Raw genomic sequence first — 12761 nt, forward strand, 5'->3', positions numbered from 1 at the left:
ACGTCATTGGCCAATAAAACCATAATCCTTAATCTCTGCAATATGTACATAGAAAGGACTAGATCATTGGTGCCTATGGGGGCTATGGAATGGACTTATGGGCTACTCTCCACAAGGGTGAAAAACACTCTCCTAGTAAAGAAGTTCATAAAAACATCTATTAAACCACAAAGTTATCATATTTAATAACTGCTATGTTGTAGATGTCAGTTAATGAAATTGGGAATCCCATCTTAACAGCATCCTCTCTGGGCATGTGTAAGTTATTCATAACTTCAGCCATTTTAATTAAGACATAGTGCCCAGGTTGGAAGATCCTGGGATGCTCAGTTTTACTTTTCTACCATGGATTTGTATTGCCAGAGATAACAGAACAGCTCTAATTAATACAATCTCTTCTTTCTGCCTGTTTAGAGAATGTAGAAATTACCCATTTGCAAAACTCAGTCTTTATTATTTTTCCATGAGAGGAATGACATGAATGGAAGAGAACAGAGTGCTTTATTTCCAATCTTGAGAAATCAGTTATACTGAGGAAAGAAAAACACCAGTTGTTTATATCCCATTCACTTCATTCTCCAGTTTCTAAGGCTCCTGTTCTAGTGCGGTTTCTAACTGCTTTTTCTCCTTACCACTTTCCAACATACTATATAATTTATTTACTATGTCTTTCCCTCTATAATGTAATCGTCACGAAAGAAGGGGATTTTGCCTGTTTTGTTTCTGCGACATCTAAAGTAGGTAAAGAGGGTGTTCAAATATTTGTTGAACCAATGAATAAATGAATAATTTCTTCCTGTTCATGATATGCTAACCATTAGCTTGTGGGCTGAAGAACACAATATTAATTTTGGCAGTAACAAGGCTCAGGTACAGGCAACATCGAAGTTCTTTAGAGAAGGCTAGCAATTCATTGAGGTAATAAAAGCCTCAAATTCTGCTGTCAATAATTTTGCGAATATATGAAAAGCTCCTAGATGGGTGCGGTTTTGGGGTTAGACATAAGGGTTCTTAGCTTAGTAAAACTTCTAGTACTAAAGAGTTTATTTAAAATTTCCTCCCAAATAATGTGCCCCCTCTGCCTCCGCCACTTGAGAATTAACCTCGAAAACTATCGTCTACTTTGCCGACGAAGACAACAGGAAGAGGGTGGGCTAACCGTCGCAGTCACGGCCTCCGTGCTCCTTCCCCTCCGAGGCCAGAAAGCTGAGGCGCTGGGGGAAACGGCCGCAGCGACAACTTCCTCGGGTTCTCTGGGGTCATCGTGAACTTGAGCACTGACTCGAGGATCCACCCCCTCCCCACCAAAGTGCGGGAGGGAAAAGAAAGCTAGCCAGCGAGAAATTTTGCCCAGCAAATCCGCCAGCAGCAGTGGCGGGAACCCTCGGGAACCCTCAACGGCACCGAGCCTGACGCCGGCCTCGTGTGCATCAGGCCCCGCGGCCCTGGCGTGGAGCGCGCTGATTGGCTGTCGGCGGGTCGCGGGGCGGGGCGCGGCGGCACGTTGCCACAGCGTCTCGGGCCTACTCGGTCTCCCGCCCCTCCCCCGCTAGGCCTGACCAGCTTGGGCGCGCACCCGGTGCTACAGTGTCTGGGTCCCACCTGAGTACAGGTCCTCCCTACCCGGTCCCCCTCAGGTCTCTCAGGCCTTCTGGTCTCCGCTGACCATTCCGGGAGTGGAGGCGTCAGTCGCCCCAGCAACTCCTCCCATGGGCTGCTGGGTGGAGTACCGCTCGAGTGAGCACTGAAGACTCAGCCTAGTCAAGTTTCGGCGGGAAAACTGTTTCTCTAGCCTGGACCCCATCTGGTGCACGGGGCCTAGCCACCCACCGCCTCCCCAAACCTCCTGGCCGTTTCTGAGGTCCCTCAGCCCGTCCACACCTGTCCAGGTCCTTTGGCCACACCCTGCCAACCCCAGGACACAACCCCACAGGCCTACAGGCGGGTTGCTCTTGGTGGAAGTCGATGGGGCTCCCTGTTCACGTTTCTTCCCGATGAACTAGTGGGCTGTAGACTTGCTCTTCCAGCCCCTCACGGACGGAGTCCACGTTGCTTTTTCTCCCCCGCACCCTGGGGCACAGCACCCTAGGCCCTGATCACTGTACTCACCGACCCCGACTCGGTCTCCATCTTTTTCTCCGCTCTTCAAAAGCCGGGTGAGAGGAACAAAACCGTAAAGTTTGAAAGCACCTTCACACCCAGAAGCAGCCCCCCGTTTCCCGACGGAGACTCTCTCCCCCTGGCGGCGACGGCGGCGGTGGCAGCTGCAGCGACTCAGGCTCGGACCCAGGGCCTGAACCTGCCACCCGGGGTGGGGGGGCGGGGGTGGTTGGGGTCGGGCGGGGGGTGGGGGCGGGAGGCAGGCGACCTCGCCTTGGGCGGCGGACAGCGGTGCGGGCGGGCGCAGTAAGCCGGGGAGGGGTGCGGGCGGGTGAGTTTCGGCTGTGGCTGGTGCTCGCTGAGCTGGGCCGTCTCAGCTGCAGAGCGTGCGGCACGTCGGGACGGGAGTGGGGTGTGCGGACCGAGAGCTCGGTTCTGGAGCCACGCTTGCCTGCTTTCGGACGGCTGGGGAGGAGAAAGCGAACGGTTATGCAAAGCTCCATGCACCGAACGCCTTTCCCTCTCCTCTCCTTTGGAGGAAAGTTGGCGTCTGGGACTGGTGAGAGAGGCGGAGGTGACCTCAGGCTTTACTAAAGTGCGAGAAGCCGGCTGAGGGGCGATTTCGGAAGAAGGCTGGTGAGGGGCGAGGAGGCCAGTTTGCCGAGTCAAAGTCTGACCCCCTGGGCCTGACGCGCCAAACTCGGGGGCTCCGGAGAAGCCGCGGACGCCGCTCTGCACCTGTTGTCGCCGTCACTCATCCTCGCTGAGCGGGCGGGGCTGCGCGGGCGGCTTGGCCGAGACTCGCTGCCGCAGCCGTGTCCAGGCTCCGGCGCCCGCCCCAGGCCCGCGCCGGCTGAGCACCGCGGGACCTCCGCTCAGCCTCTGGAGCCGGCCGGTGAGGGAGCCACCCGCGCGCCCGAGGGGTGAGGACTGTGCCACTTGGCTGGAGTGGCTCTAGCCGCCCTGGGATTTCCTTTGAAATAAGACTGTTTTGTAAAAATTATTTCTAAAAGCTAGCTGCCTCTTATATACCTATATCGCCAGTATAGTATATATATATATGTATATATATATATATATATATGTAACCCGTATAACCAAGTTCTAAGAGAAACTAGATAAACTTCTGTAACGATGATGATTATAGCTTATCAAGGGCTCGCTTTGTGCCAGCCGCAGTGCTTTACAATCAGTATCATTTAATCATTTTATTTTCACAGAAACCCTTCCAATAGATACTCCTGTATTCATCATGTTACAGGTGAGCAAATGGAGATTTGGAGGTTAAGTAATTTGATCAAGGTCTAAAGCTATAGATTTAACCGGGGTCTTTCTGACAGCAGGTCATGATGTTAACCATTTTGACATAAAATTTTAAAGAATTAGGAGCAACACCTGTCAAAAATTACATCAGTAATAACTTTTGTATTCTCTATTATAAAAGTTTGACTTTGGGTTATTTTACTTTTAGGATATAGAGTTAAATTTGTTATGTATTTAATTTTTACTCTGTTCAAACATTAGCTCTTCATATTATTTGCCAAAAATGGGAAATATTTTTTTTTTCACTGAATGGAGGTCAGTTAAAGCATCCTAAAAGTCTTTATATGTTTGTGCATACAATTTAAGCTTATTTTCTCAGTATCTGTGGGAAACGGAGACTACAAACCTATTAAAAGTAAAATTCATATTCCAGAGGAGAATAACTTTGCTGTTCAGTGCCATTAGACATTATCTTCTTTGGGCATTTTTTTTTTATAGCAGTAATGATGGATTTAGGTAGATATTACTACAGTCTCTTTTGCCCAATCTTTTTTGCCTGAAAACACTTATTTTTGAAGACTGTATTCACCATAGTAGGTGTTCAGTCTGTGACACGCAAGTTGATCAACAACTGAGGGAAGGAACACTAATTCAAGGTGTTAGGATGATACACTGTATTTGCAGTTTGATAATTTTCTTTTCTGCTTTTAACTCTTAATCCTTAAAGCAATTTAAAAAAATTTTAAAATTTAGATACATCATGTAAGATTAGTACTTAGTACATGGTTATAGAGTTCCTATTTTGTCCAATACATCATACTGTGAGACATAAAAAGATGCACAAGATCAAACCTCTGTCCTTGTTTTCAATTTAGAAGGGGAGAAGAGACTATTTTTTTTTTTTTTGGGTCTTTTTTGCCATTTCTTGGGCTGCTTCTGTGGCATATGGAGGTTCCCAGGCTAGGGGTCAGATCGAAGCTATAGCCTCTGGCCTATGCCAGAGCCACAGTAACTTGGGATCCAAGCCAAGTCTGCAACCTACACCACAGCTCACGGCAATGCTGGATTTTTAACCCACTGAGTGAGGCCAGGGATCGAACCCACAACCTCATGGTTCCTAGCTGGATTAACTTCTGCTGTGCCATGATGGGAACTTATCATAGTTTTGATTTGCATTTCTCTAATAGTTAGCAATGTTGAGCATGTTGTACCTCTTGGCTGCTTGTATATTTTCTCTGGAGAAATGTCTGTTTAGGTCTTCGGATCATTTTTTGATTGGGTTTTTATTTTTTTTGTTGTTGAGTGTATGAGCTGTTTGTATATTTTGGAAATTAAGCCCTTGTTGGTCACATCATTTGAGTGTGTTTTCTTCCAGTACATAGGTAGTCTTTTTTGTTATTGAGGTTTGTTTATGGTTTCCGTTGTAGTACAAAAGTTTTACATTTAATTTGTTTCTTTTTAATTTTATTTCTTTTGCCTTGGGAGACATTGGTATGATTTATATCAAAGAATGTTTTACCAATGTTCTCTTCTAGGAGTATGGTGTCATGTCTTATATATATATCTCATGTCTTAGATATTGTATCATGTCTTAGAAATGTAAGTCTTTAAGCCATTTTGTGTTTGTTTTATTTTATTTATTACTCAATGAATTTATTACATTTACAGTTGTACGATGATTATCACAATCCAATTTTATAGGATTTCCATCCCACACCCCCAGCGCATCCACCCCCCAAACCATCTCCTTTGGAAACCATAAGTTTTTCAAAATCTGCGAGTCAGTATCTGTTCTGCAAAGAAGTTCATCATGTTCTTTTTTCAGATTCCATATGTCAGTGATAGCATTTGATATTGGTGTCTCATTGTATGGCTGACTTCACTTAGCCTGATAATTTCTAGGTCCATCCATGTTGCTAAAAATGCCAGTATTTTGTTTCTTTTAATGGCTGTGTAATATTCCATTGTGTATTTGTACCACATCTTCTTGATCCACTCTTCTGTCGATGGACATTTAGGTTGTTTCCATGTCTTGGCTATTGTGAATAGTGCTGCAATGAACATTGGAGTACATGTGTCTTTGTGAGTCATGGTTTTCTCTGGATAGATGCCCAGGAGTGGGATTGCTGGATCAAATGGTAGTTCTATGTTTAGTTTTCTGAGGCATCTCCATACTGTTTTCCACAGTGGTTGCACCAGTTTACAATCCCACCAACAGTGTCATAGGGTTCCTTTTTCTCCACACCCTCTCCAGCACTTTGTCTGTAGACTGTCTGATGATGGCCATTCTGGCTGGTATAAGGTGGTACCTCATAGTGGTTTTAATTTGCAATTCTGTAATAATGAGTGATGTCAAACATCTTTTCATGTGTTTTTTGGCCATCTGTATGGCTTCTTTGGAGAACTGTCTGTTTTGATGGGGTTGTTTGTTTTTTTTTTGGTATTGAGCAGTAGGAGTTGTTTATAAATTTTGGAGATTAATCCCTTGTCAGTTGATTCACTTGCAAAGATTTTCTCCCATTCTGTGGGTTGTCTTTTCGTTTTGTTTAGGGTTTCCTTTGCTGTGCAGAAACTTTTCAGTTTGATTAGGTCCCATTTGTTTATTTTTGTTTTTACTGTCATGACTCTTAAGAGGTGGATCTGAGAAGATGTTGCTGTGCTTTATGTCAGAGCGTGTTTGGCCTATGTTTTCTTCTAAGAGTTTTATAGTGTCTGGTCTTATATCTAGGTCTTTAATCCATTTTGAGTTTATTTTTGTGTATGGTGTTAGAGAGTGTTCTAATTTCATTCTTTTCCATGTGGCTGTCCAGTTTTCTCAGCACCACTTATTGAACAAGCTGTCCTTTCTCCATTGTATGTGCTTGCCTTCTTTGTCATAGATTAGTTGGCTGTAGGTGCATGGGTTTAATTCTGGGCTTTCTATCCTGTTCCACTGATTTGTATTTCTGTCTTTGTGCCAATACCGTACGGTTTTGATGACTGTTGCTTTGTAGTATAGTCTGAAGTCCGGGAGCCTGATTCCTCCAGCTCCATTTTTCTTTTTCAGGATGTCTTTGGCTATCCTGGGTCTTTTGTGCTTCCAAACAAACTTTAAAATATGTTGTTCAAGTTCTGTGAAAAATGTCCTTGGTAATTTGATAGGGATTGCATTGAATCTGTAGATTCTCTTGGGTAATATAGCCATTTTGATAATATTGACTCTTCCAATCCTCGAGCATGGAGTATCTTTCCATCTATTTGTGTCATCTTTGATTTCATTCATCAGTGTCTTACAGTTTTCAGAGGACAGGTCTTTTATCTCTTTAAGTAGGTTTACTCCTAGGTATTTTATTCTTTTGGTTTGATGATCAACGGGGGATTGCTTCCCCAATTTCTCTTTCTGCTCTCTCATTGTTAGTATATAGAAATGCCATCGATTTCTGTGTATTAATTTTGTATCCTGTGATTTTGCAAAATTCATGGATGAACGCTAACAGTTTTCTGGTAGAGTCCTTGGGATTTTCTAGGTATAGTATCATGTCGTCTGCAGATAGTGATAGTTTTACTTCTTCCTTTCCAATTTGGATTCGTTTTATCTCTTTTACCTCTCTGATTGCTGTGGCTAGGACTTCCAGAACTATGTTGAAGAGTAGTGGTGAGAGCGGACATCCTTGTCTTGTTCCTGATCTCAGGGGGAATTCTTTCAGCTTTTCACCATTGAGAATGATGTTTGCTGTGGGTTTATCATATACGGCCTTAATTATGTGGAGGTAGGTTCCGGCTCTGCCCACTTTCTGAAGGGTTTTTATCAGAAATGGGTGTTGGATTTTGTCAAAGGCTTTTTCAGCGTCTATTGAGAGGATCATATGATTTTTATTCTGCAGTTGGTTAATGTGGTGTATCACACTGATGGATTTGTGGATATTGAAGAACCCTTGCACCCCTGGGATAAATCCCACTTGATCATGATGTACAATCCTTTTAATGTATTATTGGATGCGGTTTGCTAGTATTTTGTTGAGGATTTTTGCATTGATGTTCATCAGTGAAATTGGCCTGTAGTTTTCTTTTTTTGTGTGTGGTATCTTTGTTTGGTTTTGGTGTCAGGGTAATGGTGACCTCATAGAATGAGTTTGGGAGTATCCCTTCCTCTGCAATTTTTTGGAATAGTTTCAGAAGGATAGGCGTTAGCTCTTCTCTAAATGTTTGATAGAATTCGCCTGTGAAGCCGTCTGGTCCTGGACTTCTGTTTGTTGGAAGTTTTTTAATCACAGTTTCAATTTCAGTTCTTGTGATTGGTCCGTTCATCTTTTCTGTTTCATCTTGGTTTAGTCTTGGAGGATTGTACCTTTCTAAGAATTTGTCCATTTCTTCTAGGTTTTCCATTTTATTGGCGTATAGTTGCAATAGTAGTCTCTTATGTTCCTTTGTATTTCTGTGATGTCCGTTGTTACTTGTCCTTTTTCGTTTCTGATTTTATTGATTTGAGTCCTCTCTCTTTTTTTCTTGAGAAGTCTAAGGGTTTATCAATTTTGTTGATCTTTTCAAAGAACTAGCTTTTCGTTTCACTTTTCTATGGTTTTCTTTGTTTCTTTTTCATTGATTTCTGCTCTGATCTTTATGATTTCCTTCCTTCTACTAACTTTAGGTCTTGTCTGTTCTTCTCTCTCAAGCTGCTTTAGATGTAACGTTAGCTTGTTTATTTGGGCTTTTTCTTGTTTCCTGAGATGGGCTTGTATTGCTATAAACTTTCCTCTTAGAACGGCTTTTGCTGCATCCCATAGGTTTTGGAGTGTCGTATCTTCGTAGTCATTTGTTGCTAGTTATTTTTTTAATTTCCTCTTTGATGTCTTCTGTGATCCATTGGTTGTTCAGTAGCATGTTGTTGAGTGTCCCGTGTTTGTGTTTTTTGCAATATTTTTCTTGTTGTTGATGTCCAGTTGTATAGCGTTGTGGTTGGAAAAGATGCTCGATATGATTTCAATTTTCTTAAAGTTACTGAGGTTGGATTTGTAGCCCAGGATGTGATCAATCCTAGAGAATGTTCCATGTGCACTTGAGAAGAATGTGTATTCTGTTGCTTTTGGATGGAATGTCCTATAAATATCTATTAAGTCCATCTGGTCTAATGCTTCATTTCAGGGCCTGTGTTTCCTTACTGATTTTCTGTCTGGATGATCTGTCCATTGCTGTAAGTGGGGTGTTGAGTCCCCCAGTGTTATTGTGTTATTGTGGCTCTGTCCTTTTAAGGTTGTAAGCCGTTGCTTTATATGTTGTGGTGAACCTATGTTGGGTGCGTAGATATTTAAAATTGTTATATCTTCTTCTTGGATTGATCCTTTGATCATTACGTAGTGACTTTCCTTGTCCCTTAAAATATTCTTTATTTTAAAGTCTATTTTGTCTGATATGAGTATTGCTACTCCAGCTTTCTTTTGATTCCCGTTTGCATGGAATATTTTCTTCCATCCTCTCACGTTCAATTCGTGTGTGTCCCTAGAAGTGAAGTGGGTCTCTTGAAGACAGCATATATATGGGTCTTGTTTTTGTATCCATTCAGCCAGTCTGTGTGTTTTGGTTGGGGCATTTAGTCCATTAACATTTAAGGTAATTATTGATATGTATGTTCTTATTTCCATTTTATTAATTGCTTTGGATTTGTTTTTGTTGCTCTTTTTTCTTCCCTTCTTTTCTCGTTCCCTCCTCTTCTGGTTTGATGACCATCTTTAGTGTTGTATTTGAGTTGATTTTTCTTTGTGTATGAATTGTAGATTTTTGGTTTGCAGTTATTCTGAAGTTTTGATATGACAGTCCATATATATATATGAGATTGTTTTAAGTTGTTGGTCTCTTAATTGCAAGTGCATCTCCAGTGTCCTGCATTTGTACCCACCTCTTCTCAAGATTTCTGATTTTGGTGGCATAATTGTGCATGGATGATTTCGTATCTTTACTGTGTATATACTGTTACTGGTGAGCCTTTTCATTTGTCATATTTTTGTTTATGGTTGTGGCCTTTTCTTTTCTGCCTAGAGAAGTTCCTTTAGTATTTGTTGTAAGGTTGGTTTAGTGTTGCTGAATTCTCTCAGCTTTTGCTTATCTGTGAATTTTTGTGTGTGTGTGTCTTTTTGCCATTTCTTGGGCCATTCCTATGGCATATGGATGTTCCCAGGCTAGGGGTATAATTGGAGCTGTAGCCACCGGCCTAAGCCAGAGCCACACAATGCAGGATCCGAGCTGCGTCTGCAACCTACACCACTGCTCACAGCAACGCCGGATCCCCAACCCACTGATCAAGGCCAGGGATTGAACCTGCAGCCTCATGGTTCCTAGTCATATTCGTTAACCACTGAGCCATGATGTGAACTCCTCTGTGAAGGTTTTGATTTCTCCTTCAAATCTGAATGAGAGCCTTGCTGGGTAAAGTAATCTTGGTTGGAGGTTTTTTCCTTTCATCATGCCACTCCCTCTGGCCTGCAGAGTTTCTGCTGAAAAATCTGCCGATAACCTTATTGAGGTTCCCTTGTATGGTACTTGTTTCTTTTCCCTAGCTGCTTTCAAGATTTTCTCTTTGTCTTTAATTTTGGTCCGTTTGATTAATATGTGTCTCAGGGTATTCCTCCTTGGGTGTATTTTACATGGCACTCGCTGTGCTTCCTGGATTTGAGTGAGTGGTTCCTTTCCCATGTTTTCAGCTATTATCTCTTGCAATAGTTTTTCTGTCCCCTTCTCTCTTCTCCTTCTGGCACCCCTATAATACAGTTGTTGGTGCATTTAACATTGTCCCAGAGTCCTGTGAGACTCTCTTCATTTGTTTTCAATCTTTTTTCTCTCTTCTGTTCTATATCTGTGTTTTCCACTAATCTGTCTTCCACCTCGCTTATTCGTTCTTCTGCCTCTTATATTCTGCTGTTGGCTTCTTCTAATGAGTTTTTTATTTCGGATATTGTATTTTGCATCTCTTCTTACTTAAGTTTTATATCTTGTATCTCTTTGCTCAGTGTTTCCTGTGAGTTATCCATCTTTGCCTCCAGTTTATTTCCAATGTCTTGCATCATCTTCAGCATCAACAGTGTAAGTCTTTTTCCTGGAGGCTGAGAATCTGGTCATCACTTAGCTGGTTTTCTGGGGTTTTTTCTTTCTCCCTCATCTGCGGTCTAGTTCTCTGTCTTTTAATTTTTATAGGTTTTTGGTGTGGTGACCTTTTTACAGATAATAGAGTTGTAGCCTCTCTTACTTCTGGTGTCTGCCCCCCTTGTGGCTGAATTTGGTACAGGGGGGCTTGCTGTAGGTTTCCTGATGGGAGGGAGTGGTGCCTGCCCAGTGGTAGGTGGAGCTGATTCCTATCCCTCTGGTGGGTTGGGTTTTGTCTCTGGGTGAGATTAGAGGCAGCTGTGTGCCTGAGGGGTCATTAGGCAGCCTGTATACTGATGGGTGGGGCTGTGATCCCACCTGGATTGTTGTTTGGCCTGGGGCTTCTCAGTGCTGATGGGTGGGGCCAGATTTTCCCAAAATAGCCATTTCTAGAGAAAGGTATGCTGATGATTATTCCCAAGAGCTTTGCTTCCAATGTCCTTCCCCCACAACAAGCCACATTCACCCCTGTTTTCCCAGGAGGTCCTCCAAGAACTGCAGTCAGGTTTGACCTAGATTCCCATGGAGTCTTTGCTTTGCCCTGGGACCCAGTGCACGTGAAAGTCTGTGTGTGCCTTTTAAAAATGGGGTCTCCATTTCCCCCAGTCCCATGGATCTCCTGTGCACAAGTCCCACTGGCCTTCAATGCCAGATGCTCTGGGGGCTCTTTCTCCCAGTGCCAGATCCCTACATGTGAGAGGTTGATGTGTGGCTCAGAACTCTCACTCCTGTAGGTGAGTCTCTGTGAACCAGTTAGTTTCCAGTCTGTGGGGCTTCCCACCTGGGAGGTATGGGGTTGCTTATGTCATGTAATTGCCTCTCCTACCTCTTTATGTGGCCTCCTCTTTGTCTTCTGGAGTAGGATATCTTTTTGAAGGTTTCTGGTCCATTTGGGTGAAGATTGCTCAGTATTTGGTTGTAAATTTTGTTGTTTTTAGGAGAGCAGTTGAGTTCCAGTCCTGCTATTCCTCCACCCTAATCCCATCCCATTTTGTTTATTTTTGTGTATGGTGTGAAGGAGTGTTCTAAATTCATTGATTTACATGCAGCTGTCCAGCTTTCCCAACATCATTTGCTAAAGAAACCGTCTTTTCTCCATTGTATATTATTGCCTCCATTTTTTTGGAAAATTAATTGGCTGTAAGTATGTGGGTTTATTTCTGTATTTTGTTCCATTGTTATGTATGTTTGTTTTTGTGCCAACACCATGCTATTTTGATTACTGTAGCTTTGTAGCATTGTCTAAAGACGGGGAGGATGCCTCCAGCTTTCTTCTTTTTCCTCAGAATTGCTTTGTCATTTTTTTGTCTTTTATGGTTCCATGTAAATTTCAGGATTATTTCTTCTAGTTCTGTCATGTGTAATTTGTTAGGGATTGCATTAAATCTGTAGATTGCTTTGGGTAGTGTGGCCGTTTTAACATTCCAATCCAAGAGCATGAAATATCTTTCCATTTTCTTGAATCAACTTTGATTTCCTTTATCAATCTTTTATAGTTATCAGTGTATGTCTTTCACCTCATTTTTTAGGCTTATTCCTAGGTTTTTTTTTTTTTTTTTAAATGGGAATATCCCATTTTATTATGTTTTGTGCGGGCATCCCAGTGTGACTCACCTTTTCCTTAACACAGTTTTTTCAAAGCATGGGTCTCATTTTAGGGATTTTTCTCAAGCTTGCCCTCATCCTCTTGTTTGTCTTCCCTTACTAGCAGTTCTCTTCCTGCCTCTTAAATTTTCTAGCTTCAGATTTTAACTCCTAGTATTTATTTTTGGCGGTCTTTTTCTTGATGACCCTTTGGATGTCTTTTCTAACTTATAGACCTAGATAACCATTTGCCTACATTTTGTGGACCAGTCTTTAAGGCACAGGAATTGGTGGTGATTAAGACCTGGTTCTTGCTTTTCAGTAGCCTGTAATATAATGGGAAAAGGAGCTAAGCAAATAGAAAGTTTATACACTCAGTGTGCTGAGTGGAAGCATAGAATAGTTGCCAGGTGCAGAGATAGCCCAGAACAGGAAGTAACAACTTGGTAGATAAAATGACTTGAAAAGACACGTTTAAAAGATTCCTCTGCTTCCATTTCATTTCTTGTTTCTTTGAAGGTCTATTAACATGTTGTTGTTGGGGGAGATTATTAGGTGCCTTCTTCTCCATGCTGCTTGGATTTTTTTTTTTTTTTTGATACTTGAAATAGGAGAGGTGAGGGACAGGATTGAGAAAAACTGCCTTAAGGAAACCAGAGAGGTCAGATTTCTTTTTCCTCTACAGGGAGCATAATCTTTAT

General features: G+C 42.4%; 2 protein-coding genes across 10 annotated transcripts in view; one reads left to right on the top strand and one right to left on the bottom strand.

Moving 5' to 3' along the window:
• BOLL (boule homolog, RNA binding protein) overlaps positions 1-2321 on the bottom strand; it is a 78842-nt gene extending 76521 nt beyond the window's left edge. For all 5 annotated transcript variants that reach the window (XR_014830069.1, XM_085000300.1, XM_021075731.2 and 2 more), the window contains exon 1: positions 2110-2321. Coding sequence is in view for 4 of the 5 variants with exons in the window: in XM_085000300.1 (XP_084856426.1) it covers positions 2110-2130 (21 nt within the window). In the remaining variant the exon portion in view is untranslated. The remainder of the gene's footprint in view (positions 1-2109) is intronic.
• A 112-nt stretch (positions 2322-2433) lies between these two features.
• PLCL1 (phospholipase C like 1 (inactive)) overlaps positions 2434-12761 on the top strand; it is a 958345-nt gene continuing 948017 nt past the window's right edge. The window contains exons 1-2 of one of the 5 annotated variants that reach the window (XM_085000287.1): positions 2434-2995; positions 3321-3361. The gene's annotated coding sequence lies outside the window, so the exon portion shown is untranslated. Of the gene's footprint in view, positions 3024-3320; positions 3362-12761 lie in introns of all 5 variants that reach the window. The other 4 variants (XM_085000288.1, XM_085000290.1, XM_085000291.1 and 1 more) reach the window with 4 other exon arrangements.

This window comes from Sus scrofa, chromosome 15 (genome assembly GCF_054392235.1).
Source record: "Sus scrofa isolate SSC_HxYL_T2T_F1_AM1 chromosome 15, Sscrofa_HxYL_maternal_Yorkshire_Landrace_v2.0, whole genome shotgun sequence".
NCBI classification, from domain to species: Eukaryota; Metazoa; Chordata; class Mammalia; order Artiodactyla; family Suidae; genus Sus; species Sus scrofa.